We start from the raw sequence: 27,963 nt of genomic DNA, 5'->3' as shown, positions 1-27,963 counted from the left end.
TGAATCTCGGCCATTATCATTACCCCGAAGACAAGATAACATGACTGTTGACCCCCTCATCACTAATGGCCGGTATGTCAAGTGAAGGTCCGCCCCTCAACTTGTTATAGATCACTATCTTTATCACTATATCCATAGGTTGACTCTGACATCTATTCATGCAGTTCGGAGTCACAAGGAGTCTCTCCATTAGATTCAATTCCCTCACTCCCCTTATTTCTTGAGGCACAGAAAGTCTCGCAGCACAATGCGGGGAAAGTTGCGGTGATAGATGCGACCAAAGGGGAGCAATTCACTTACACACAGCTTTTAGTGGATACGGCAGCGTTGAAAAAGATCATTCTCGAGGAATTGAGGCTGAAAGATCTGGAAGAAAGACGCATCGCCTTCCTGGTCCCGAATGGATACGACTATGTGGTTACCCAGTGGGCCATCTGGGCTGCTGGCGGCGTTTGTGTGCCCCTCTGTACGTCTTGTAACCGGTGACCGTCGTAAGACTACTAATATCAATGCCAATTAAAGGTACAACTCACCCGGTCAAGGAATTACTTTACACAATAGATGACTCGGAGCCGTCCTTGGTCATTCTGCACCCTGCATTCGACAAGTTCAAGGAGCCGCTACGTGAGTCAATAACCAAGGATGTACCATTCATGGCTCTCCAGCCTTTTCATGCGAAAAATGATCCTTCATCCGATTCTCTGCCTAAGTTCAGCCCTGTCTCCTCCCTGGATCGAAGGGCGCTGATGATCTACACATCTGGTACAACATCCAAACCCAAAGGTTGCGTCACAACGCACAAGAACATCACCTTCCAAGCAGGATGCCTTGTCGAAGCGTGGAAGTACAGCCCGTCCGACCACCTCATCCATGTCCTACCGCTTCATCACGTCCATGGGATTATCAACGGTCTAACAGCCAGTTTCCTCAGCGGAGCTACGGTCGAGATGTACCCCAAATTCGACCCGCAAGTCATATGGAACCGGTGGCAGGATCAGGGCTCCTCTACAATGTTCATGGCAGTTCCGACGATATACTCTCGATTGATCGATTACTTCGAGGCCAACATTCGCGGCACAGACAAGGAAGCCGCTGCGCGAAGTGGCGCCAACGCCTTGAGGCTCATCGTAAGCGGTTCCGCGGCTCTCCCCACCCCTATCAAAACCAAGTTCGCCGCAATCACAGGCCAGACCCTTCTGGAGCGATACGGCATGACTGAGATCGGCATGGCGCTCAGTTGCGGGCTGGACGTCGACAAGCGGATAGACGGCAGCGTCGGCTGGCCCCTGCCTGGCGTACAGGTGCGGCTGGTCGACAAGGAAACGGGCGCAATCATCGAGTCCGCGAACGAGGACGGCATGATTGAGATCAAAGGGGATAACGTCTTCCTCGAATACTGGCGACAGCCCGACGCGACAGCCAGGGAGTTCACTGCAGACGGTTGGTTCAAGACCGGGGATGTCGCACGGCGCGATGATACGGGCGCATACTTCATCCAAGGCCGGGCGTCGGTGGACCTGATCAAGTCCGGCGGCTACAAGATCTCGGCTCTAGAGGTGGAACGGAAGATGCTCGGCTTGGATGCAATTGAAGAAGTTGCTGTTGTGGGCCTGGCGGACGAGGAATGGGGCCAGCGAGTCGCCGCTGTTGTCAAGCAACGGCCTGGAGTGAGATATTTGCCTGTCTTGAGCACGTCTCTCGCAAAGCATGAACTGACGTCGCCGCAGACCGAGCCGCTGGAACTTCAGAGCCTTCGTGCGCAACTTAAACCGGAGATGGCCCCTTACAAGATTCCGACAGTGCTGAAAATCGTGGACAGCATTGAGCGCAATGCGATGGGTAAGGTGAACAAGAAGATAATCGTACAGAAGTACTGGCCTGATAAGGCTTGATCTGGAATCATCGCTGGACTTCACCATATAACGTAAGCGTCATGAGTCACAGCCTTCTATATAACTTTTCCTTGACAAAGACTGGAAGCCTCAATAGTGTCTTCATTACTCCACACAAGCTATACACTGCCATGGACCATCTGCAAGAAGAAAGCCTTATGCGGGTGGAATGCCCATAATCTCAAAGACCACGTGCCTCTAAATAAATTATGTATGTACTACACATTGTAAATCATACAGAGAAACAGTAAGGACTGTGTAATGGATACAAATGTTACAAAGAACAAGAAACCAGGCAAGTGAATGTGATCAAGGCTTGACAACCCTCAAGAAAGGAAGGGTCAAGTCATTGAAGAAAGTCACAGCTCCGTCCGAAGCGGCGGTGGTAACATTGCCCTCGGAAAGGCCACAGACCGACGCAAAGGAACCATACTGCTCCCTCTTCCTGGCCACCAGCGCGTTATACTGGTCGAGCGGGCAGCTGCTTCCAGGTCCAGAGCGGCAACACGGAACAGCTATGGACGTTAGTCTCGCTGCAGTAATATCATACGGTGGCAGATGCAACGGGGCAAACTTACGGTAGACAGCGTCATTCAGGCGGATACGGACATTAACCGAGGTCTTGCCGTAGGATGTGCAGTTGAGACGCTCGAAGGCGATGGTCCCCCGCATAGGGTTTACGCGAGTGCTGACGTAGATCTACAGGCAACCGTTAGAGATGATTTGGATAAGGGAAAAGCTAGCATACCCTTTTTTTATCCATTTTATCAGCGCGAAGGGCTTCCTGCTCGTCGAAGACGCCCAGGAGGGAGGCGAGCTCGTTGATCTGGTTGTCGTGCGTGAAGGCAACGATGAGAGGAGGGAGCTTGCTCGTGCCGGTGGCCGTGTTGGCCGTCGCTGCTGGGCCGTCCTCGAGCAGGTTGACGATGCCCTGGAGGACGGGGAGCATGACGGTCATGTTCTTTCCAGCGCCGGGACCTGAGATTGAGAATGGATTCAGCGGCTGTTCGTTTCATCCCGTCTTTTTGTACTATTCGTATAGGGATCACTCACCCGTGCCGTAGTAGTAACGAAGATCCTGACGGTATTCGTACTGAAGGATTTCATTGGGCGTGAAGACATCGCACCAGGGGCTGGTGCTGCCGGTAATCTGGGTTTCGAAACCACAGAGGTACGGGAAAATCGAGACTTGGTCATCGGTTAGAGTGAGGTTACCAGAGATCTTCTTGTTAAGTCTTTTGGTGATGGGTGGCAGATAAATCTTGTCCCACGTCGAGGCATAGGTGCCTCCGCTGGTGTCCTTGAACTTAGGGCACATGTCGGATGTCGCAAGAGAGTTGCCGGTGGCTGCTGCAACGTCAGCATTGACGACATAGATGTCGCCGTAGGTGGAGTTGGGTCCGAGGTAGCCACGAGCAAAGAGCCTGTCAAATATTAGGAGAGTCTAGTGTTGCAGATAGGGGTTCTCTGGAATACCTAGCAGAGTCAATAGTGCGCTGATAGTCGTTCGCCCACAGCAAGAATGGCGTATTGTCTTTGTAGAATTCAGGGTACCGAAACCGAAGATCGACTCCAAGATTGTACCTATAAGTGTATCAGCATCGTTCTTCAGAAGTGCTGGCTGACAGAAAATACTCACAGTTCCTGATACCCAGTGAGAGAGACTTGCGCTATCTGCTGACCAGGGTATCTCAACACCGGAGTCCAATCGGAGATAAAGCTCAATGACCCAGAGGCTTTGAAGTTCGCGGATTGGAACTATAAACTCAGCAATTGGATGATGTTATGATGCCGAGGAGACATACAGTATTGTAAAGCGCTTGCCACTGTGCATAGGCACCAGGATCAGGATATCTGCTGCCATGGCGGACAACGTAGATCGCCTGATCAACGGAGCATTGATCTGGAACGTCAGACGAGATCTTATTGACATTAGGTCCTGTTCACGTAGATCAGTATAGGAAAATAACATTGTTTCAAGAAAATATCATACCAGCGAACCATGGAGAATTAGCTCCCAGGTGCTCAAGAGGCTCCAAAGCATGAACTGAGGTTGCACAGCCCAGGCTTAAAAGCCAAAGAGCCTGAAGAGTCGGTCTCATTCTCCGATTTTGTCAGTTTGACCCTCAATTGAGACTATGTAAAGAAGAGAAGATATCTGGCTGTGAGACATTTCAACAGCCTCCATGGTGCGATTCGTGGTATTTAAGATATCCAACAACATCCTCCTCGAAAACAAGCGTCGAACACGGACAAATTCGATCCATCGCGCGTCAAGTGTCTCCACCGGTTCTTTGTAGCCGAAGGTGATGTCTCGGTTGACCCGGTTGATTGTTCGACGGTGGTGAGAAGGGGAAGTGCCTAGACTGCGGAGTGTTGACGCGGCAGGCCGTTCACCTACAGCAGATCCGCCACGTGCGTCCAGTAGCCGTTGCGCCAACCATGCATTCAATCTATCTCCTTGGACCATTAAATTAACTAATTTTGTGTTTCTAGAACCTTACTCTGTAGAGGTTGCAGATACCCGAGATAACGCACTGGACGCTTGCTATTGGTAATCCACCAAGAAGAACCGTACACCAACGCCAAGCACGACGTGAATGCCGTTACATTTGATGAGCATTGATCAAGTCTGGAAAATCCATCGAGAATCTCTGTCTCCCTGGAAATCGCCTCCTGCATCCCCGATATCACCGATAAGTGCAGTTATGCCCTTTGCCTCTCTCTGCCTAGCCTTACCGACGTTCTCCCGGTTCAGCACAACCCACAGGACGCTAACCACAACAATATTCGCAAGAAGGTACCCTAGCGCAAATCCATGGCCAAGATAGTAGCACGGACTGCTTTCAGTCCGATAGAGTTGCGTGCCCATCACAGCTCCCAAGTTCCCGATCGAGATCTGCATCGCGTTGGCTATAGCCCGTTTGGTCTGCCCGGAGACGTTGTTGGCCGGCCAAGACAGCACGATGGCCACCGAAGGATAGATGCCGCCAGCGGCGAAGAAGACCCCGGCGTAGGATACGGACGCTCTCTTTGATGTGAGGAGAAGGATGTATCCGATGCAAGCGAACGTGGTCGACCCAATGATGAATGGCGCGCGGCGCCGAGTGCGTTCAGAGAGGATTGCCACGGTGATTGTCAAAATGAATCCCATGGCATAAGGGGGAACGGTAAGAAGTTGGGCCTTGGCAGCGGAATAGCCCAGTTCCTTGATAATCGTAGGCTACATTCATAGTCAGATAGCGACATAGTCTAGGGTGTCGACGCATCCTTACCATGAACAGCGATAGTGTGTACAAGGGCAGAGACATCGTGTGAAAGCAGAGCCCGTACAGCCAAACCTTAACATCCTTGAATGCATCAAACACTGCCGTCCAACTGAACTTTTCGTCCCGAGTGGCATCACTGTCGTTCGTCAGGCGGAATTGGATGAACGCGCGCTCCTTGTCCGACAAGAACTCTGCAGTATCAGGGTAATTGTAGACCCAGAAATAAGCGACAATGGACATGACGACAGTTGCCAGTCCTTCCTTCGAGCTAGTCAGCTCAAATCATAATTTAAGAACGCCTGGTATCGCGCCGTACCAAGATAAAGATCCATCTCCAGCCATTGTAACCACCAACACCACGCATATGCGCAATACCCTGGCAGATGGTCAACAGGATGTCAATTTTCCTCCGGTTTGCGTTGTACCAACCCAGGCAAGAATGCCTCCAAAAGCACCAGCGAGCGATGCAGCGCTGAAGAAGAGTGCCACCCGATAGTGCTGCTCATTTCGCTTATACCACATGGAAAGATAGAAGACGACGCCCGGAAACAGACCACTTTCAGCAATCCCCAGGGCTACAGACGTGGAAGGGCCACGCCTCAACGGACAACAAGGCCCCTTGAGACATGGGCCCCTTTCAAATCAGCACTTTTTTTGAACATGTGCAGAATGTTTATCAATTTACCTGTCCGTGATATGAGGTATCCAGTGTAATTCTGAACAACTCCAAGAAGCGTGGCAACAATGCCCCAGAGCAATGTCAGGGTCGGGAGCCATATCCGAGGTGTAGTCCTCTTGAGCACGATATTGGAGGGGACTTCGAAAGCGACGTAACCAATAAAGTACAGTGTGAGACCTGTAAGGTACATGTTGCCCGCTTTAAACCACACTATCATCAGCATAAAATCCTGCGAATAGCCGGGGAACAAGGCGACGCACTCATTCCAATATCTGTAGCCATACCCTCCAAGCGAGCATTGCCAACTAGAAGCTTTAAGCATTTTATAATGACTTTTTATATCGAATCAGTTAATCCAAAATCTACGTACCATTGCTTCTGTCTAAGAAGGACAGAAGATATAGAATTGTCAATGGTGGAAGCAATCGGTAATCCAGCTTACGCAGCAACGCCTTTTCATTGATATCGAATTGACCTCCTTCGAGGCTGCCCTGGGAAAGCGAATTTGCGTTCACCGGGAGCGATGCAGGCTTCGAACTCGTCTTTTCCTCAACTAGAGCCATAGTTTCGGGCAGCTCTACCTGGTCGGGTGTTGCTCGACAATGAGACAGTTGATGGAATTTCCGCTAGAACGGTATCACCCGGGACAGGCAATAGATAGCTATTAAGAACGTTCTGAGAGAGAGTGCATTCAAGCGCTTCTACGGCATACAGGACACAGCACACCATCCTTGTCGTAATTGCGCGATAGGGGCATTATGACGGACGTGGACTGGGGAACGACGATCCCGGATAGCCAAAGAAAAGAAAAAAGCGTCTATCGAATTCCTGACAAATAATCCCGACCGAGACAGCCAATGTGAAATAGAGCACTCTTTGTGCAGACATCTGATAGCCATTGTTGATGAGCAATTGGACCTCCGCGATGTCATCATGAGATTGCGGAGGTGGAGTGCATATTTAGAGGTCAACAGCACAAAGCAAAGACTATTGTCGTCGAACCGCAGAAAACAGGGAAAAGGGTCAACTGTCTTGTTTGTGCTTTGAATTCAACCTGCGCGTCACAGCAGCCAAGCCAGATTCTTCTGACTTGCTCCCTATCACGCCATCCGCACAGGTAATGGAATCATTACCAGCCATTGTCTGAGAGCGTTGAGGCACTAGGGCCAGCGATATTCTGGGATATACATATACATATTATAAGATATCCCTATCTCCATCGTCGTCTAAATAGCTACAAGTGAGTATGAGAAAACAAAAGGCTTTCAGAAATTCGTCACTGACTCGCATTAAGGAAGCCGTGGCACGGAGAACAAGTCGTAAAGGGAGATGGGGATGAGATGCTCCTGTTCCCAATGTCCACATTAGGGACTCAAAACTGTTTCGAGGATTCAATTGCAGAAAAGAAAGTATATGTCCTTTGGTTCCCCATCCTTCGCCAACTCTGTGCCTATTCGAAGGAACCAATTTGGGATCCGGATTCTAGAAGATCTATTGTTCATAGTGTAAATAGGCAGGAATGGAAAGATCAAAGGAGGATAATATGAAGTAGAAGTCAAGTCTCATTGAAATGATGTAGAATGATTGAGATGCATCGATGAAATGGGTATCTCTGTGTGATAGCTTTGCAGTGTCCTGTCCCACCCAGAAACCTTGACCGATAAACGCCCGTTTGAAAAAGTCCCTGCCCATCTGAGAGAAATCGAATCCAAAACCCATAAACCCAACCCATGACCGTCCCAATTCCACGCCCGAGTAGAAAGGAAAAGATGAAAAGGAAATAAAAAGAAAAGATGAACGACGAAAGAAAAGAAAATGAGAAGCAAAAGAGAGGAAACGAAAACAAACACCACATAAACCACACACCACACATAAAACACACAAAACACAAAACACACAAAACACAAAACACACAATACACCCCGAACATACAACACATACATAACACGTAACGGGATCATGAGGTTCATAAGAGAGATTCATCTAATCTATAAGGCGAGTATATCTAGTATTCCTCGCGGAAGCCTACGTGTATAAACACTGCATAACTTTTCTGAGACATGACATGAGGTGCTGAAAGAACATGGGAAAACAAAAAAGAAGAGGAGAATTAATGGAATGCTTGACCACACGAGTCATCAGCGTCCCTCTTTCCCTATATAGAACATGAGATGACCTATGGTGCCAGGATCAACGCAAGTAGAGCCATACGGCAGTAGAGGCCATATCTCATCTGTAGATATAAGTCAGCGCAACTCGACACATTGAGAGACGAAAAAGAAAGGCCACTAACCTGTCTGAAGTAAGCCGCCCGCTGGTCGAAATCAACCTCCTCGGCGATCTCTGCATTCCTGGGCAGGGGGTGCATCACGACCATGTGGCTCTTGGCGTGCTTCATGAGAGCGTTGTCAATGATGAAGCTGTTCTTAAGACGCTCGTACTGCTCGAGATCAGCGAACCGCTCCTTCTGCACACGAGTGCAGTACAGGACGTCGGAGCGCGCAACGATCTCTGGTGTCAGCTCCTCAGACTCGAGCACCAGCTGTCCTGATGCGACGACCGTCTGACGCACTTCCGCGGGAAGAGAAAGATCCTTGGGCGCAACAAGCTGGACACGCACGTCATAGAACTGGAGCAGCTTGATGAGAGAGTGGATGGTACGTCCGTATCTCAGGTCACCAGTGAAGGTGATCGTCAAGCCAGTGACAGTTCCCAGCTCTTCCCGGATGGTAAAGAGATCGAGGAATGCCTGAGTGGGGTGCTCGACGCTGCCATTTCCTCCGTTGATAACCGGCACTGGCGAGAATTTAGCAGCTGTCTCAGCGCTGCTGGGATCGGGGTGACGCAGAACAACGGCATCTCCGTAGCAACCCAGGGTGCGGACGGTATCCTGCAAGGTCTCACCCTTCTTGGTAGAAGAGTGCTCGGTGGAGATGGCAATAGTCCGTCCGCCGAGACGCTGCATGGCAGCGTCAAAGGATGCCGATGTGCGGGTCGAAGGTTCATAGAAGAGAGTGGTCAGAACACGACCCTTCAGAATGTCAAGAACTCCCTGACGCTGAACGCCGAGGCGCATCTCCTGAGCCACCGTGAAGAGCAGGTGCAGGTCAGCACGGGTGAACTGGTTGACAGAGAGAACATGTTTCTGTCTGAAGGTCGACCGCGACAGCAAATCGCGCAGGGAGGAGGAAGTCTGTACAGGAGTGTACAGAGGAGGACCGAGCTCATTGGCGGCCGACTCAGCGGGCCTTGGCTTGAAAGAGCGACCTGGAGTTCCAGAAATCGACAGTCTTCTGTCAAGAGAACTCTCCGGGCGAGCCTGGACCATGGGAGACATAGCCTTGACAGATGGAGACGCAGGAACGATACGATGGCCAGACATATCTGTTCCCTTGGGAGCATCCCGAGTCACTTCACCATCGAGGCAAGAGGTCTTGCCCTGGAAGGTAACCCGTTGGACACCACCCCGCAAGCTCTTGCCATTGAAGGGAGACCAGTACGGGCTCTGGAAGAGGTATGGGCGATCAACTTCGATCTCGACAGAACTGTCGGCTTGGTCATGAAGCTCGAAGATCTTCTTGGGGTTTTCATAAAGGCGAGAAACAATATCCTCAACGGTTAGGCGACCCTCTGACACAGCGGTGAAGAGCAATGGCAACGACTCGGCAATACCAGAAACCGGAGAGGCCTGCTTACCAGCAAGCTGGAAGGGGATACTGCCGATGGAGAAAACATCAATGGTGCTCATGTGCTCCCACAGGGCCTTCTGGTCCTCAGCAGACGGCAAGAAGTTGCAGTCAGGGACATCTTCTCTAGAGAGGAAAAGACAGAAGATCGAGACGTCGCAAGTGACCTTCAGACCCTTCTCCTTGCTGAGAGCGATGAGGTTGATATCTTCCTTTGAGGTGACGCTCATGACGTGGATGTTGCGGCTGTGGAGGCTTGCCAGCAACAAGATTGACGCGAGATCAGTAGACTTGGCGTCGGTGATCATGGGTTTGTTCGAGGGCCACACAGAGAAGTGGTTTGTCACAGTAGTGACCTTGCTGATGTTCCCAGACAGATGGTTGAAAGGAATGAACAGAGCGCCCACCTCTCCGGTGATTTGGCCGACCTGCTCGGAGTTGGTAGAAGTCGCCACAACGGAGAAGTTGAAGTCACAGTAGGAAGCCTTCTGAGCATTCTGTTGGGCAATTCTGAGGGCGCGAGCATCCGTGACAGAAGCCTCGACACCCACGGGCATGACGCGAATCATGCTGAAACCAGCAGCAATCGAAGCCTTGGTGACAAGCTCGAAGTCATTGGAACCGGGAGTGACCAGACCAGGGACAAAGGCGGTTGTATTGATCAAGCCTGGCAAGATGATGGTGCGATGGCTGGTCTGATAATCAATGGTCTGCACGTTCAGGGCGTAGTGGCGGGCGATGGCTTCGATCAAGATCTTGKCGTTCTTCACGTTGGTGACCAGAGGGGTCTGGTAGTCGACGGCCATACGACGAGTCCGGTAACCTTTACTCATGTAGTTCGCAGGACGTCTGAAGCGGTTGTTGGATGGCAAGTTGATGTAAAGGTCAATGAGGTTGTTCGCCAAGTGCTGAGTAAGGGAGTACTCGGACTTAAGATCATCTTCCTGGCCAGGAAGAACCTCCAGATACTTGACAGGCACTCCATTCTCCTTCAGGAAGTCGGCAGTACCAGATGTAGCAAAGAGATTGAATCCCAACTGGTGCAACTTCTTGATAGACGGCAGCATCTCCATCTTCTCCTTGTAAGAACCAATCGAGAACAAGACGTTCTTCTTGGGAAGACGGAAACCAGTGGAGATCAGAGCCTTGAGGTAAGCTTCGTACTTGTCGCGACCAAAGGAAGCAACTTCTCCGGTAGAAGCCATCTCAACGCCCAGAACTGGGTCGGCACCGGAGAGACGAGAGAAAGAGAACTGAGGGACCTTAACACCAACGTAATTTTTGGGGATGGTCACTGGAGGGTACTCAGCGAAGGGCTTGCCAATCATCGCCTTGGTAGCCATCTCAATCAGGTCGACGCCCATGACCTTCGACACGAAGGGGAATGAACGAGAAGCTCTGACATTGCACTCAATGACCTTGATATCGTTGTCTTTGGCAATGAATTGAATGTTGAATGGACCAGTGACATTCAGAGCGTTTCCGATCTTAGCAGTAGCCTCTTCGATACGTCGAACGGTCTCAGGGTCAAGATCCTGAGGGGGCAAGATCAGGGTCGCATCTCCAGAGTGGACACCAGCATTCTCAACATGCTCAGAGATGAAATGTCCGACCATGACACCGTTATGAGCGACGGCATCCATCTCAATCTCTTTGGCGTTTTCGATGTACTTGGTGATAACGACGGGGTGTTCGCGTGAAACATCAGCCGCCTGGTTGAGATAGGTAGCAAGATCGTGCTCGGAATAGACGGTGTTCATGGCAGCTCCCGAAAGCACGTAGGAGGGCCGGACAAGCACTGGGTAGCCGACCTTGTCGCAGAATCCTGTGGCCTCCTCGATGCTGGTAAGTTCCTTCCAGGCAGGTTGATCAACGCCGATACGGTCAAGCATGCGAGAGAACTTGTAACGATTCTCCGCGCTGTCAATCATCTCAGGAGAGGTACCCAGAATCTTGACATTGAGCCTGTGGAGGGGCAGGGCGATGTTGTTCGGGGTTTGACCGCCCATCGAAATGACCACGCCACTAGAGGACTCCAGCTGGTAAATGTCCAGAACAGTCTCAAGGTTGATATTTTCGAAGTACAACCGATCAGCCTCATCGTAATCGGTACTGACAGTTTCAGGGTTATAGTTGACCATGACAGTCTTGTGGCCCTGCTGACGGAGGGTCCGAATGGTACGCACAGAACACCAGTCGAACTCAACAGAGGAACCGATTCTGTAGACACCAGAGCCCAAGACCATGATACCATTATCGTCGAAAGCAACATCATGAGAAGATGCATTGTATGTGAGGTACAAGTAGTTGGTCACTGAAGGGAATTCAGCAGCGACCGTGTCAATCTGTTTGACAATGGGGACAATGCCAGCTTCAACACGTAGCCGCCGGACGGAGAGCTCGTTCGAACTCAGGAACTTGGCGAGTTGGCGATCGGAGAAACCGAGCTGCTTGGCCTCGCGCAGAAGAGGTCGAGGAACAGTAGCTGCATTGTAGGTGCTGATGAGCTTGCCAAAGTCACTCAAGCGCTTGAGTCTGGCGAGGAACCACTTATCAATCCTAGTAAGCTTCCAGATGTCATCGACGCTGTAGCCAGCAGCCATGGCATTGGCAATGGCGAATAGACGTTGATCGGAAGGTGTCTGGAGCTCTTGATCGATAGACATCAGTGCGTTGGTTTCATTGAACCCTAGGTTGTGGAAGTCGACGGAGCGAATGGCTTTCTGAATCGCTTCCTCAAAGGTACGCCCAATGGCCATAACTTCACCAACACTCTTCATCGAAGAGCCAAGTTGGGTCGACACACGGGTGAATTTCTTGAGATCCCAACGGGGAATCTTCACCACACAGTAGTCAAGTGATGGCTCGAAGCAGGCACATGTGACCTTAGTGACAGAGTTCTTGATCTCGTTGAGAGGAATGCCCAGACCAAGCTTAGCGGCGATGAAGGCAAGAGGGTAACCGGTGGCCTTGGAAGCAAGGGCAGAAGATCTGGACAGACGAGCATTGACCTCGATGATGCAGTACTCCTTTGAGAAGGGGTTCAAAGCATATTGAATGTTGCACTCTCCGACAACACCCAGATGGCGAATGACATTGACGGCGGTAGTACGCAGCATGTTGTAATCCTCATCAGACAGAGTCTGCGAAGGAGCAACGACAATAGAGTCACCAGTGTGAATACCGAGTGGATCAAAGTTCTCCATGTTGCAGACAGTGATGCAGTTGTCCTGGCAATCACGGACTACCTCGTACTCAATTTCCTTCCAGCCCTTCATACTCTTTTCGATCAGAACCTGGGGACTGACGGCGAAAGCCTTCGCACACAGCTCCCTCAACTGATCCATGTCATCAGCGAAACCACTGCCAAGACCTCCGAGCGCATAGGCAGCACGGACGATGACGGGGAATCCGATATCCTCAACGACTCTGAGAGCCTCCTCCAAGTTGGAGGCAGACGCAGACTTGGCGCACTTCTCGTTGATGGACTCCATGCTTCGCGCAAAGAACTCACGGTCCTCGGTTGTGATGATGGTGTCAATGGGCGTACCAAGGACCTTGACACCAAGAGATTCGAACTCATCCTTGAGCTGGATACCGACTTGGAGGGCGGTCTGGCCACCAAATGTGACATAGATGGCATCAGGGCGCTCGTGCTTGATGACCTTGCGCACAAAATCCGCGTTGACGGGAAGGAAGTAAACCTTATCCGCAAGACCCTTGGAAGTCTGGATAGTGGCAATATTGGGGTTGATGAGGATAGTGTAGATTCCTTCTTCCTTCAAGGCCTTGATAGCCTGACTACCAGAGTAGTCGAATTCTCCAGCTTGACCAATGCTGAGGCCACCACTTCCGAGGATCAGAACCTTCTTGACAGAGACACGTGGCGATGTCTTGATGTTCTCGGCCTTTGTTCCACCAGGGAAAGAGACAGGCTTCAGAAGAGCTTCAGAAGAGGCAAGAGTGTCCTTGATAGTGTTGATGAACACATCGAAGAGATACTCAGTGTCCCGGGGACCAGGAGTGCTTTCGGGATGGAATTGCACACTGAAGAAAGGGCGGCTCACATGCCTGATACCCTCGTTGCTGCCATCGTTTGCGTTGACGAAAAGCTCCTCCCAGCCCTCGGGCAGAGTCGAGGAATCAACAGCGTAACCGTGGTTCTGGGAGGTGATGTGGCACTTGCCCGACAGCATGCTGGTACAGGGGATGTTGTGACCGCGGTTACCGAACTTCATCTTGAGCGTCTGGGCACCAACGGAACGAGCAATCAACTGGTGACCCAAGCAAATACCAAAGACAGGAGTCCTGCCCTCCTCCAGGGTCTTGGATAGATTGTTCACAGTTTCAGAGAGCATCGCTGGGTCACCGGGACCGTTCGACACGAACAGACCATCGTAGTCCTTGCCGGCAAGCTTGGGGAAATCGTAGTCCCACGGTACAACGAGAACCTCAACACCACGAGCAAGCAAGCAACGCAACTGGTTGAATTTCATACCAACGTCCAAGCAAAGGACGCGAACTGGGCGGCCAGATGGGTGTTTGAGGGCGACATTCTCTGGGGGGGTGAAAAGGCGAGGCTCACGGATCGAAACTGAGGATTATGTCAGATATCGAACCTTTCAAAAGTGCATTTCCGATTGTCAAAAACCTACCTTCGCTCACGAGGTTCTTCTTGTTGGGGTCTACCCATTCGATCTGTTCGAAGGATGACCTCCAGCTGTCTTTGTCGCCCGGAGTCACCTCCACGACGCCATCGGCGACTTCAGATTTTGAAAGCATCATGCGGCCGAGCATGCTACCCTTCTCACGGATGCGCTTGGTCAGAGCACGGGTGTCCACACCGTGCATGGCGGGGACGCCCTGCTCCTTCAGCCATTGTCCGAGGGACGACTCAGCGAGGAAGTGAGAATAATCCTCTCCGGCGTATGTTGCAACAACGAGAGCCGCAACGTGGATCTCTGTAGACTCGAAGTATTTGGGCAATGTCTTCAGAAGCTCGTCCACGGTCTCACGGGAGGGCACACCGTAGTTGCCCACCAGAGGGAAAGTGATCACCAGGATCTGACCGCGGTAGGAGGGATCAGTGATCGACTCTGGGTATCCCACCATACCGGTCTGGAAAACCAACTCTCCTGCCACACTCTTCTCAGCACCAAAGCTGTAGCCCTGGTAGACTGTGCCATCCTCGAGTTCGAGTGCGAACATCTTGCCGCTGCTGCCTCTTACTCGGGCAGAAGCAGGCGGAATCACGGCTCCATTTCCTGACTCCATTGATGGGAGTGGCTGCAGTTCCTTGTTGATCTGATTGTAGGACACGGCCCCTCCAGACAAAGGGCTGGAGGGGAGAGCGACCTCGTCGTGGCCGGCGGACTGTGGCATTGCGGTATCTGATGGGGGAGGAAAAGGTCCTCTCGGGGACAAATTGGCAGGGTTTTCACTCTACCGTAGCATCAGCAGCCTCCAAGACTCTTCTTGATGGTAAGAATAGAGGAGGAGGAGTGTTTCTCTACTGCTTCAGCACAGGAAGAGKAATAATAGAAGAAGAGGAGAAAGAATTCTCGTGCGAACCGCAGAATAAAATTTTGTGTATGGGGTGCTCAAGAAGCTCTCTCATTGGACTGATTGTCTTGACCGATCCGGGATCGAGGTGATTCTGCTGGTCTTTACCGCCCGCAGACTTTTTTTTCCTCTCTTCCAAGTTCCATCGCTCGCCCCTCGGAATGGTGCTGCTGAATTCGATGAAGATGATACTCGATCCCACAGTACACCAATATATCTACATACGCAAGAATAAATTATGAGTTGTTTCTCGATTCTCGACAATCAACGACAATCAATTGATCATTTATACAATATCTAGGTAGTATTGAGAGCAAAAAACAAGCGAAACTGTGTAACTACCTTTTTTTTTCCGGTTAATTTTCCATGCCACCCTTGGCAGACGCAAACTAGATATGGCAGGCTTTCCAATCTATCCCTCGCCACTCACTACCCAGATTCGGTTAGTTGCCTCTTTGAGACCTTGGACCAGAGCAAGAAAAGGTTGCAGGCGGTGAGCCTTTTCCAACACCTTGTCTCTCATGACTGCTCCGTACATCAGTTGAGGACAGACGCAAATAGGTAGCTTCGATATTGGTTACAAGCCAACTGATTGCATAGACAGTACATGAACTCATACAAAAAGTTTACCTTTTAATCAGGTGTTCTGTCTGGTGAGTTCTTTCTCACCAGAGTCGCGGCTCTGTAAATACGAAGCACCCAAGGCAGGGATTTCACCAAGCCAGTAATAAACCAGGGGTGGGGGGCGCTTCCACTCCTAGCCCCATATCAGCGGCCTGGGTACTGTTTTTCGTCTTCGGTTTCGTCATAGGAAATCTGGGTTTTTAGTTGAACGCAATATGTACCAACGGAGGAGGTATCGAGCTTTTGAGCAAGGTACTCGAGTACTCTTGGAAAACCCTATCGTTTACACATTTCCTTAAAAAGTAACTAAATCTGAGCAAGCATTAATCCGCATTATCATGTCATTCAAGAACTGTAGATGCTCGCGCATTTGTTTTCTTACACCGTTTCTCTGAGTTGCACGAGGAGCTCTTGACATGTGTGACCACGCTCTGTCTCACCCCTCACTTGAAAATCGGAACTTGGGGCACAGAAGCATTCCCTACCCTAGGTACTCTGTATGATAATATGGCAGATAGTTAAGTATCTTTTGAGTATGAAGTACCCCGGTAAGCCCAACCATAGTTCCGGGCCAGCCCAGAATCAGAGCTCTACTAGCCTAGACTAAACCTCCTGCAGTCCCCACTGTCCCCTACAAAACTTGCTGAATTATTTAATCAATATTCAGTAGTCAATACTTGCTCTGCAGACCTAGTCTACCTAGTCGTAGTACTCTTAGGACTTAGGAACCTTCTTGAGTCCATGCTGTATGGAGAGAAGATGGCTATGACCCTATGAGCATAGCCATGACTGGGGAGAGATAGGTTTGCTGCTCTAGATCTGCAACAAACGGGATACCTAATACTATCACTGCATGCATGGGTAGATCTTCCCCCCACCCACTGCAGCAGGCGCATGTGCACTGCGTGAATTATCTAAATCCAGCCAACCCTCTCGAGCCTCGACATTCTTGTTTTTTTTTTTCGCTTTGCAGCCTTCAGTTGCTTTAATTGAGGCTTTTGAGCCCTCAAACAAGCTCTCTTTTCTAATCTCGCGGACCCTTGCTTCCTGTCCTAATCATCTAATGTTCATCATTTACGGCCTTTGTTTCATCCTTTCCCCCACAACTCCCCTCTCCTTAGCTTGACAGGAAAACGCGCCGCTCACGCTACGCTGCGTTCGCCAACCGGGATGCCATGAATCGTTGTTATCGCTCAATTGGTCAACCCCTGGAATTTCGGAATCTGCTTTAGAAATAATGCTTGCCTCTCTTCTCCGCCCGAAGAAACGAAGAGTTTACGCGGAACGTTCCCCATTTTCATCCCCTTACACGACTCGAGAAGGTCCTTGGCCTTTTCGCCGGGATGAGGCTCAACATGCAAATCCTGAGATGAGACACAATGAGACTCATGGCGCACTGCTTGACGACGAGGACTATGAACATGCAGATGATCTTGGTGAGGACGCGGATCAGGAGGAAGAAGATTGTCCGGTCGAGTCGACTCCTCTTCTTCCCATATTCTCTGCTTCGCATCTAGGTATGGTCATCTCTTCCTGGGATTTTTCAGGTTTTATATAATACAAGGACTAAATATGGGTCCGCTTTTGAACAGATGCTCTTCCGGTCTATGATATTACTCATGCGGTTCGGCTGTTGATCGAGTCCCAATGCGAAACCACGCTGACATGGGACCAATTGCGCTCTCCCCAGATCTCACAGTTTCTGGTGAAGCCGATCCAGCAGAAGATTATAGCATTACACTTCTCACGTGGAACATTATACGCCCTGATGGCAAACTGCCTGCAGTTCAATAAGGAAATTCACATGAATCCTGGAAACAGTGGTGCGTCCCAGACAAGAGCCATGGTGAGCGAGCTTCTTGCGATCAAGCTTCTGCGGGAATACTCGACCAGGGAGTTGATTGATGCGCTTTCTTACGAGTTTTATCCCCTGCAAGGCCAGACGTCACCGGTGGCTCAAGGCTTCCAAGAAACGTCGGGCAAGTATCCTGGCACCGGCAACAAACCACTGCCAGGCGTTGCCCGTATTTCCTGCCTCGAGGTTGCTATTCGCGCTCAGGCGAAACGGTTCTTAGCTCATCCTGTAGTGGTACAGCAGCTAGAAGCAATTTGGGCTGGTACAGTAGTCTTCCATTCAGCTGCCGATAACCTTCATCGTACTCCAACGGCAGCACAACGGGATGGAGGCCCCGCATACGGCACTGCTCACGCAGCATCCCACAGTTCAGCGCAGCTGGTCTCCAGGTCACGACGGTCAGTGACGCTTTACGATCCAAGAGACGCCTCTCTCTTCAAGCTCTCCCGGCTTAGGGTCCCTCGATACCGGCAATTTCTATCCACACTATCATTTGCTGTTCTCCTAGGCTTGTTTCTCGCAGTTCTGGTGCAACGGCGAGTGGATATCTCGTCTCTGGAGCTTATCTTCTGGTTTTGGAGCGCAGGGTTCATGCTTGACGAAATCGTTGGTTTCAACGAACAGGGCTTTAGTCTATATCTGATGAGCTTCTGGAACCTGTTCGACCTCGGGATTCTATTCCTCCTCTTTTGCTATTATTGCATGCGGCTATACGGTGCTCTGATGCCCAGCCCATACAATCACGCAATAGCCGATAGAGCATATGACATCCTCGCCGCCAATGCGGTTCTGCTCTTTCCCCGACTCTTTTCGGTCCTGGATCACTACCGATATTTTTCGCAATTGCTTATTGCATTCCGCATAATGGCTTCGGATTTGGTTGCAGTATTTCTTCTGGTCGCCATTACGTGTAGTGGGTTTTTTGTCGCCTTCACTCTATCGTTTGGCAACATTGAGGAGCATACCCCTGGGTCTGTTGCTTATGCGCTCTTCCAGATGTTGATGGGATTCACTCCCGCTGCATGGACGCTCTGGGACGATTACAACATCCTGGGCAAGATCATTCTGACACTCTTCCTATTCATCTGTCATTTTGTCGTGGTGACGATCCTTATTACCGTTCTGACCAATTCTTTCATGGCAATTGTTCAGAATGCCAATCAAGAGCATCAATTCTTGTTTGCTGTCAATACTATTTCGATGGTCAAGTCGGATGCGCTTTTCTCTTACGTGGCACCGACTAATATCATTGCGTGGTTGGTCACGCCGCTCCGTTATTTCATGCCTTTCAGACAGTTCATCCGACTCAATCGTACTATCATCAAAATCACACATTTTCCGGTCCTCTTCACCATTTGCCTTTACGAGAAGGCAATCCTCAGTCCCAGAGTAAGCGAGCCCATTGATCTCATTGACCCTTCGATTCATCCCGACGCCTTGTCTCGCAGCCGCCCCCGTCATGGTCGCTTCAAATCATTTAATCCTCAGGCTCCTCGGCTTGTACGAGAGCTATCAGTGGCAACCTATCAGAAAGACCGCGCTCTTGAGGAAGTTTTCCGGAATCCTTTGGAGGAGACAAATCGGCGTCCGCCGAGGCTGATGCAACAGAGAAAGAGCAATAATATTGTTAGCAATTGGATGCAAGCTATGGGGTCTGGGCCTGTACATCCTCCCGATGAGCAGGACTCGGATGAAGTGGATCGATTGGAGAGACCACCCAGGAGGTCTCGATTTCCCTTTCGAGGAACGACCACGGGAAGCCTCCGCGATTTCACCGATTCCAACCGTTCTGCCACGTCAGATCCTGAACGGCATGTCGGTCATATTGTCTCCTCGCCTGCCACGCCGCGTCGTGAGAGAGTCAATATGTCTCCGGCCAGGATACGGCAGCTTTCTCGGCACACGGACATTGAAGGCGACGATGAGTTAACCAGCGATGATACAGAAGTACGTCGTTCGAATTCTTCAAGCTCTGAGAGAAACGGCGGTGTGAGTCCAGGTAAAGCAACACCGAAGTTCTACAGCTCCCGGCCCTCCACAGCGAGAGTCAAATCACGCAAAAACAGTCCTTCTCGGCGGCCCAAGTTTCACAAGCGGAATTACTCCGCGGCCACAATGCTTTACAACCCTGTTCCCTCGGTCAGCAACGACGAAGAAACCGACGTTTCTCCTGTTCCCATCAGACCCAGAGCGGAGACACCTTCGCCAGGGGATGATGCGGCCACCGCAACTTCTGTAGACAAATGGATGCAAAGAAGACATAGTTTGGATGTTGGAGTTTCTCAAAACGTGGCTTTGCCCAGGTCAAATCCCATGTCTGTACCTGACTTGGGCGGCTTCTTACCAACCGAGTCGCAATACCGGGGTCGCCGTCATGCATCCCATCTATATGGGCTGGGCTCTGACCTGGGCGACAATAGGGCAATTGCAAATGGATTCTTGGCTGCTTTGCCTGCAAGCTTCACGACGCAAATGGCATACGCCGCGGGTGGCATCCCCCGACCTGACAGCTCTAGTAGCAATCAAGACATGCTCAGCAAGCTTGTCCTGGCTCGCATGAACAATATTGAAGAGGGATTCCGCGAGATGTTGAAAGAAGTTAAAGATCTCCGGCGGGGCGAGTCCAGTCGAAGCCAGAGTCGACCTGACGAGATGAGAAGCGCCCAAAGAGACAAGAAGAAACGTATGGAGAGCAGGGATTCGAAGAAAAAGGCACAAGGGTCCCGCAAAAGCAAGAATAGCAGCGAGGAGATGCAGTCCGACGCATCAGCCAAGGACTCATTTGACCACGAGACTATATGACATAATGATACTACGCGCTCATGATTTCCTTTCTACCACAGGCTCGTAAGCGAGCAGTAATGACGTGAATCTCCTTTTTGGCTTGTTGTGTCTATCACCGAGTGGCTGTCTCATATCATTTACATCAGTCTGCAATTGATACCTTCTATAATGAGCCAGAATCATGAAATGACCTGTTGTTTTTACTTCACCAGACTTCCATTAGGCCTGATCCGCCCAAACTAACAGTACCATGTTCCTGGAAGTCGCTCGTGAGCCTCTCAGAAGCAAGCATCCAGGATCAACCCTATTTCTTCCTTATATCCTCAGGCACGAACCCCCTCCTGTTCCCCTCAGGGAACTTGTCGCCGTGACCACCTTGCATAGCCGCCCGCTCCTCGTCGGAAACCAGAGCTCTCCCATGCTTGGGCGCAAGCGCACGGAACATCAGCCACGCCCCAGTTATAACGCCGAACATGCTCGCCAAGGCGAAATTTCGGGACCTGTCAAAGCAAGACGGGAATGAAAGTCAGATAGCCGTCTGGTATACAGTAAGAGCTTGCATAATATGACGTACTGGACAGCTCCTTTGTGGCCATGCGTCAAGGGTCCATCTTTTGCCATTGCTTGTTCGCTTGATGCCGATGTGGAAACGGTTTTTTTTTTTTGGCGGTAGTTTGGTTGGTCTAGTCGTGAGGTTTCTTGATCGAATCTATGGTCTGAGGGCTGTAGTATATGTCCAGAAACATCTGTTGTAGTCCTCTGTGGCTAATGACCTGCCAATGATACTATATCTTTGCGATGATTTGACGTCACGTTGAAGCTTGAACCAGGAACCAGGGACACTCGGATATGTACCATGGATCGACCATTGATTTACTTGTATATTTGTACTTCTAGCTTACTACTGCCTGTATCTTTCTTGGGGGGTGTTTCCTGTGGTAGAGAAAGTGTAGGTAGGCGGGATCTCAATGCTTCACAATAATCCTCTTTAACATGGAAAAGCGACGTAGCAAGACTCTTACTTGATCCATCAACACCATTTAGTAATATGGCCAAATAGCACAGTACCGGTTTAAACTTCACTGTTGCGGCATATCTTTCTTCTCATCATAGCCCAAGTGTGCGCGATAAAAAGCAGACGGAAGCCTACAGGGAAGCACATGCGTTTTCCCATCAGGTGCAGTAGTGGTCACACGTAGTCAGCTCATTACACACGACAGGGATGAGGCTGACTCGACATCTGATCTTAATAATATTTTTTTTTCTTCCGTTTGAAATCGTCTAGTGATCTCTTTCGGGGTTTCTGGACATCTAATCACGTTTTAAGCATTGTTCCTCGTCCATGACTCAGAGGTTCCATCATCCTCGTTCTGTTCTCCTCCCACCTACCCCTGGTATACAGCGACGGTTTACAAACTGAGGGTGCTTGACGCTAGCACCGGAGGATAGCGTCTCCGCTGTATGGATATGGACTCCTCTACTACTGAACGAGCTGAGGGGGCTTCGTCTAACTTTAAGGAGTGGCAGTGGCCACGATTTCCTTCTGGAGCCACCTACATCCCCATTCGTCCAACACCCCCAATGACCGAGATCAGAAACGCTCCTGAGCCCTGCCCGCCGCTGCTTCTTCTAGACAACGCAGACACTCTTGTATTCATCGATTCACCGCCACGATCGTCGACCAACTCCGTTTTACCTGCCTCAAGGGAATATGTCCCGCACCGCATACACAGCCGGAAGCTCTTGCAAACTAATTCTCCGTTCTTCAAGAAGCTCTTCAATCCGAGGACGCAAGCTCGGATTGTCAAGCGCCGTGGACTCACTGACGGGCTTACAAACGGGCTCAAGTATGCTATAGATCTGACTCCTCCGACAGAAGGAGAAGATGCCGTCATCACCATCACGGAGCTTTCTTGCCCACTTGGTATCAGGACATGGTCCCGCTGTCAGAAACGATGGTGCCTCCCTATCTCGTGCGTCGGGGGGCAGGAAGAGGGTGAGGCGTTGGATACAAATACACACAAAGGTGTCGGCGGACAGCCGTCCCAGGAGTCGAACGATTCAGTCGCGCAAAATCTTGAGACTAATGAACAGGCTGAGAGCCACCAGGAAGGTGAGGTGGGAAACAAGGCTACCAAATCGCCCGTGGCTTCGGTTTTTGAAGCAGAACGCGAGAAGCTTGGACTACCGCTGGACTACTCTGCTTCTCGTCATCATGCAGGTATTGAGCAGGTCTTGCAGGCTCTGGAGGACTTCCATCCTCAGCTTGACACTCCTTGCAAGCTTTGGACCTTTTTCGCCCTGGCGAAGCTGTATGATATCGCCACGGCACCGAAGATATGCGACCTCATTCTTTCCTGGTTTTACGAGTCCACCAACGTCCGATTCCTTGAGATCCACCCGGAGATCAGCTATCGGATAGCTTGTGGAATCCAGTGCGCCTCCCTCTGTCGGGACACCTTCTCTATCCTTGTAGGGGAGGAGGCCCTACTTCTGCTGGCTAACGGGGGCGAAGCGGCCCGCTTGGAGAGGCCTCGGGTGACATGGCACGGACGCCTCCGTGAGTCGCTAGATGACACCGAGCTCCAGCGTATTGAGTACGCAAGTAAGAGCTTCCTGGATCATGTTATAAATCGTTTCGTTCACTTGATGGGGGCTAGCATGGCATGGCTCCATGATTTATTCGAGTTTCAAAGAGTTCACAATTACCAACCAAGATCCTCCCAAGAAGAGAAAGCCAAGTCTCAGCTTCTTACTGCTCTGAAAGATTTTGTGAGATGCACCTTATTGAGGCCACTAACGGGCCGTGTTCCTGAGAGAGGGGACCGAAAAGCATCCCTCAGCTCGCACGACCATGAGGGCTATCCACCACCGAATTTCGCAAACGCTTACAAAGAGATGTCACCAGCAGAGCGCATAATTAGTAGGACATTTTGGTACAGTCTATCCATTGAGAGTTTTAATGGCCAGTCCGCTATTCTCTCCGCAAATCAGCCTTCCGTCATTACCTCCCTTGCCAAGAGCATTCCACAATTCAGAGAGCAAGAGGACTGGCAGACCAGTGGTATATTACGAAAAGAGTTGATAGCCAGAGTAGTAGACTTCAATTCTTTCTACAGAAGGTTTGTGCGGAGAGTCTTCGATTGGGATACGAGCCGGCCCCGAATGACGGAAAATGGCTCCAGATCCGAGTTCTCTATATACAGCGCACCCCAACTACAGAACCTCCCAGGGATTGATTTGGTTCTACCGCTTGAGACGATAGAATTTGACTTGGATAGCTTCTTTCTTCAGGCTCAGCATTACGTAAATGACTACGCAAAGCAGATGATCACCCCTGGGTCTTCGACCATGTTCTACGAATTGACTGATACTCTGACATGTCTTACGGAGAATGAGTTCAAATATCTTCCCTTGTGGGCTGGTGGCAATGATGACGGATCCGGAGGCGTCTTTACTAATGATGACGTGCCATTACTTGAGATGGGAGGCTTCTCGACACCGGGGCCAGCAATCCATACAGGTAGCACGGCCTCCTCTGTGATGTCGCATTCCAGCATCGCGGCCACAGAGTTTGAGAGTACAGTTCAGGGTGCCTCCCACAGGGCCACTGAAAGTCATCAGAGTGATCTAATGTCAATTGATACCGATATTGCCCAAGACGGTGGAAGGAACAGCGACCATGTATCATTTTCGTGGCAGAGTGCTGACGACGATACCTCGATCGATCTGAGCTCGGCCGATGACGAGGAGTTTGACTTCGACTCTGCGAGTGACTCTACCGGCACCGTTGTTATGGGTTCTCCGAGTCATAGTGACCTTTTGAGTGACTTTGAGGAGGTGCATGTGGACGACAATGCCTCTGGTTCACGTCCCTGAATGCTGATAATCTGCTTTGGCGGCCTGGAATCCACTATTTGGGATGGACGATTTGGGGTGAATAGAATGTTGCACCAATAACGCATTATGATTGATGAATAATGATAATGATATTGAGCCCTTCGATTGTTACACTCATAGAGCATGTCCTCTAAACATATTAGAAAGCCTTCAGCAAGTATACTATGGTATGAATTATGTCTCGGGTGTCTCTAGTGAGGAGTCCGCTTGATCCTCGATGTATTCTGTCTCAGATCAAGAAAAGGGTCTCTCCTCGAGCTTATACAAATTCCGTTGGGTTGTCTATAGGAACAAAGGTATTGTCGTCGGCTGTATAGGTGACAATGCTCTTTGAAACACCTTTGTCCACATGGCCTTTCTACTCGTATCTTTGTTGACTCTAGCATGCTGAGTAGCACCTGGTTTGTCTCAGCTAATAAATGGCTAAGAAAGAATGAGGTACCCTATGTGCAAGCGAGGGTAATCTTCAATGTAAGACACTAACGGGGTGCCTGTTTGATTTCTTCAAGACTTGATATCCAATGAAGCCATGCCATTGTCCTTTGTTTTCGATGATTGTCTTCGAAATGCGACTTAGTGCTCTGTATCCACTTTCTTCTTCATAGGATTTGCAGCGCTCGAAGAAGAAATGTAAGTGATGCACAGGATAAAGGCACAGTTCTAGTTGATATCACTGTGCGTTTGGGGGTCTCTGGCATCATTCTTTTCAATCCCTTTCTTCAGAAATCTCGCACTGCAAGACAAGAGTCTTTATACCCTGGTAAGACAGGCCAGCTTGATGAAAGCATCAACTTTGCCAGATGCAGTATAAAAGCTAGCTCACCTCCTCTGTTATGCCTTGTCCCCAAACCCATCCAACTCACTTGCTGCTCTCGGCTCATCCCTATACCTTCGCCTCGTCTTCTGCCAACCTTTCTCCTTAAAGGCTCGAACAATTCCGGAACAACTGCACCATGCCCGCACAACACCATGCAACTCGCACTCCTATGAGGAACCCACCCAGCAATGATCTCAGGAGGCAGGCTCTGACCCGCAACTCTGGCGCGCCTTCTAGGACGGCTTCCAACCTACCACGCAGGGACCCAAGAGTCCCAGCGAGCGAGGTCCATCCCGCCCTGAGAACTGTAAGTAATTTCCATCATCTGCTCAGCCATTTCTTTGCTAACATGTTTTAGTATCGCCAAGCTCCCAGCGTCAAGCCCATCATTGATGTCTTAGACGGTGAAAACAGACTTTGGGATCTTACTGAGATCTGGTACCAGATCCTCAAACTCCATTGTGCCCCGGAAGACGGCTTCATCATCAAAGCTATTCCCGAGGCAGCTAGTCCCGAGACACCAGAGACTTACGGACTGCATTCGATGACCGTGACCGGACCTGGTGCAGAAGGATTCAGCACCTTCTTCGCCATCGTTTGCGCGACCGCAGTTTATCAGGACAAGACATCAGTCCGCTTGCGAGCTGCTAATGAACTTAGAAGGCTGCTCGCTGAGATATATCACACGCGGGTAACGAATGGGCAGTACTCTCAGCTCCGCGGAGCCGTCGCGGTTGGTCAATCCGTTCAGTTCTTCAATTGGGGTGAAGATGGAGTTCTAAGAGTGCTTCCCTGGGCGACGCACCCGTTCGATATCAAAGGCGACCATTACGCTGTCCAAGGTTGTCTTGACATTGTCGTCCAGAATCATTAATCCGTTTGTCTGACTCCTTTTTTAGCAGTGACGCACATTCTTACGCCGGGATTGCGACAACCGACTCAGTCCCATACCAACTTGGGAGGAGAAGTAGGGTCGCTCTAAGCTCGATCGCTGTTCAGGTACGTATCGACCCTCTGTTTGGTTTCGTGGTTGATTCTTTCTTTATTGAGTATGTAGCAGGTGTTTTGGGGTATTATTTGCTTGAAGCTAGCGAATGTGCATTGGGTCTTCCCGTCAATCCTTACCACGTGCTGCGTAAATGATCAGCTCGCTCTTTCTTTCGTAGCGATGGCTGCCTTTGTAGATGTCCCATCACGTGACATAATCCGGGGTTCTTGGCGGCGACGTCACGGAATTCCACCGCCGTCTTGCAACGGAATCTCTCCTGATCTTCAGAGTTGAAGGAATAAGGACACGGAAAAATATCAGTTTGGTATTGAATCCTACAGTTTGTTCATCCCTGGAGCGACCGACTTGATTAATCGTTCGTCCAGCAAAGGTCTCTCATCATTATGGCCTCCTCATCACAACCTTCGAGCTTCTTGCTCTAGTATGTTCTACCCATCTCTCGGACGCCCTCAACGCTCTATACTAACAGATCTTCGACAGCTCTTGTATAGCACACCGCACAACTATTCTTGCAGAGCACTCGTCACCCGGGACATCCTCTACTGCAGCCTCTTCGCTAGCATCCATTATCCTCCCTAAGATCACGCATGACAAGCCCCAGAAGCTCACTTACACACATGAGCGCCTCTTCGTCCATTACATCGCAGATTCACCCACAGGCTCTTCAGACGATGCTGGTCGCCAAGAACCAAACTCCTATGCACCTCTCAGCTACATTGTCGTGGCGACCGCCGAACAAGGCCGTCGCATTCCATTTGCCTTTCTCCTCGAGATGAAACGCAAGTTCCTATCGACCTACCCCCCTTCAAGCACTGATTTCTCTTCTCTCCCCGCATACGGCTGTGCCGCTTTTAACTCGGAGCTTCGTTCTCTCCTCCAAACATACAACACCGCCCCACCGTCGGACTCGCTTGCTTCAGCCCGACAGGAGATCGACAGCGTCCGTGACATTATGACGGAGAATATTGAGCGGGTACTTGAGCGTGGTGAGCGGATCGATTTGCTGGTCGATAAGACCGATCGACTCGGGGGCAGCGCGCACGACTTCCGAGTGCGTAGTCGCGGTCTGCGGCGGCGGATGTGGTGGAAGAATATCAAGCTGATGGTGCTTTTGGCTGTTGTGGTGGTCTTCCTCGTCTATCTTTTCGTCGGTATGGGATGCGGCTTGCCGGCTTGGGGGAAGTGTGTTGGGCACAGTGAGTAGGGATCTTGTCGTTCTTCAAGTCATGACTCCCCCGTCACTGAACGATGGGAGTGATGTCTTCTTTCTGTGCACATATCCTTTCCGACTGTAAAACGTACGTCAATCGCTCTGCGGATTGCCAACTTACTACAGCATTTACGATTGTGACCCTTTTCTGTCCGTCTTGTCTGTGATATCGCTTGCCTTGTATGTACTCTATGTGATTCGATAGCTTTATACTGCAATTTTAGCCTACGCACATGAGGTAATAGCATGAATTCGATGAATGTAGCAGCGCTATCACTTGCTTTAGAAATATACTCTTTTGTCTCGCATATTTTTATGATCGTTGATTCGTTGGTCATCTGGTTAGCGATCCTGGTGGAAGCGAAATATATATTGCTGGTTCTGGGAACCACTCAATGCTAACAAAAAGCCTATATCTCCAACATCAACGATAATTAGGTTTACTATAATAGTGTGGTACCAGTTATTGAATCATTGTCTGTCAGAAATTCCACATTACTTCATTTAGCTTATGAACGTATGGTCATTTGGTATATCTCCTGCAAGCGCACGTGCTTTGTTCACAATGAGCGGTATCAAGATTCCAGGAGTACAGCGGCAATCTAATCAGATTGGAGAAATTTCACTTTCAATAACAAGATTGGTTCATTCTCTAAGAAACATTATCTAGTTTCTA

General features: G+C 50.2%; 9 protein-coding genes across 9 annotated transcripts; 5 read left to right on the top strand and 4 right to left on the bottom strand.

Moving 5' to 3' along the window:
• Positions 1–40: 40 nt before the first annotated feature.
• Aspvir_009844 (acyl-CoA synthetase) lies at positions 41–1,892 on the top strand (the record flags this gene model as incomplete). Its single annotated transcript, XM_043272982.1, has 3 exons — positions 41–72; positions 165–466; positions 523–1,892. 3 exons carry the CDS (start codon positions 41–43, stop codon positions 1,890–1,892), a joined length of 1,704 nt encoding a protein of 567 aa, XP_043128917.1.
• A 309-nt stretch (positions 1,893–2,201) lies between these two features.
• On the bottom strand, positions 2,202–3,994 carry Aspvir_009843 (putative histidine acid phosphatase; the record flags this gene model as incomplete). Its single annotated transcript, XM_043272981.1, has 8 exons — positions 2,202–2,407; positions 2,471–2,591; positions 2,641–2,870; positions 2,946–3,316; positions 3,369–3,476; positions 3,532–3,650; positions 3,698–3,831; positions 3,886–3,994. 8 exons carry the CDS (start codon positions 3,992–3,994, stop codon positions 2,202–2,204), a joined length of 1,398 nt encoding a protein of 465 aa, XP_043128916.1.
• A 524-nt stretch (positions 3,995–4,518) lies between these two features.
• Positions 4,519–6,403, bottom strand: Aspvir_009842 (uncharacterized protein; the record flags this gene model as incomplete). Its single annotated transcript, XM_043272980.1, has 7 exons — positions 4,519–5,115; positions 5,168–5,422; positions 5,478–5,537; positions 5,591–5,736; positions 5,847–6,038; positions 6,101–6,145; positions 6,211–6,403. The coding sequence occupies 7 exons, from the start codon at positions 6,401–6,403 to the stop codon at positions 4,519–4,521; spliced, it is 1,488 nt and encodes a 495-aa protein (XP_043128915.1).
• Positions 6,404–8,016: 1,613 nt separating this feature from the next.
• On the bottom strand, positions 8,017–14,908 carry Aspvir_009841 (bifunctional carbamoylphosphate synthetase/aspartate transcarbamylase; the record flags this gene model as incomplete). Its single annotated transcript, XM_043272979.1, has 3 exons — positions 8,017–8,073; positions 8,134–14,120; positions 14,182–14,908. 3 exons carry the CDS (start codon positions 14,906–14,908, stop codon positions 8,017–8,019), a joined length of 6,771 nt encoding a protein of 2,256 aa, XP_043128914.1.
• Positions 14,909–16,949: 2,041 nt separating this feature from the next.
• On the top strand, positions 16,950–20,369 carry Aspvir_009840 (ion transporter; the record flags this gene model as incomplete). The annotated part of the gene is made up of 2 exons (XM_043272978.1): positions 16,950–17,229; positions 17,305–20,369. The coding sequence occupies 2 exons, from the start codon at positions 16,950–16,952 to the stop codon at positions 20,367–20,369; spliced, it is 3,345 nt and encodes a 1,114-aa protein (XP_043128913.1).
• A 286-nt stretch (positions 20,370–20,655) lies between these two features.
• Aspvir_009839 (uncharacterized protein) lies at positions 20,656–20,972 on the bottom strand (the record flags this gene model as incomplete). The annotated part of the gene is made up of 2 exons (XM_043272977.1): positions 20,656–20,851; positions 20,926–20,972. 2 exons carry the CDS (start codon positions 20,970–20,972, stop codon positions 20,656–20,658), a joined length of 243 nt encoding a protein of 80 aa, XP_043128912.1.
• An 840-nt stretch (positions 20,973–21,812) lies between these two features.
• Aspvir_009838 (uncharacterized protein) lies at positions 21,813–24,230 on the top strand (the record flags this gene model as incomplete). The annotated part of the gene is made up of 1 exon (XM_043272976.1): positions 21,813–24,230. One exon carries the CDS (start codon positions 21,813–21,815, stop codon positions 24,228–24,230), a length of 2,418 nt encoding a protein of 805 aa, XP_043128911.1.
• Positions 24,231–25,204: 974 nt separating this feature from the next.
• Positions 25,205–25,942, top strand: Aspvir_009837 (uncharacterized protein; the record flags this gene model as incomplete). Its single annotated transcript, XM_043272975.1, has 2 exons — positions 25,205–25,375; positions 25,427–25,942. 2 exons carry the CDS (start codon positions 25,205–25,207, stop codon positions 25,940–25,942), a joined length of 687 nt encoding a protein of 228 aa, XP_043128910.1.
• A 518-nt stretch (positions 25,943–26,460) lies between these two features.
• Aspvir_009836 (synaptobrevin family protein) lies at positions 26,461–27,281 on the top strand (the record flags this gene model as incomplete). Its single annotated transcript, XM_043272974.1, has 2 exons — positions 26,461–26,498; positions 26,558–27,281. The coding sequence occupies 2 exons, from the start codon at positions 26,461–26,463 to the stop codon at positions 27,279–27,281; spliced, it is 762 nt and encodes a 253-aa protein (XP_043128909.1).
• Between the last annotated feature and the right edge of the window lie 682 nt (positions 27,282–27,963).

This window comes from Aspergillus viridinutans (assembly GCF_018404265.1).
Source record: "Aspergillus viridinutans IFM 47045 DNA, scaffold_9, whole genome shotgun sequence".
Lineage (NCBI taxonomy): Eukaryota > Fungi > Ascomycota > Eurotiomycetes > Eurotiales > Aspergillaceae > Aspergillus > Aspergillus viridinutans.
Note: the sequence above shows the minus strand (reverse complement) of the source record. Positions and strands in the feature narration are given on the sequence as shown.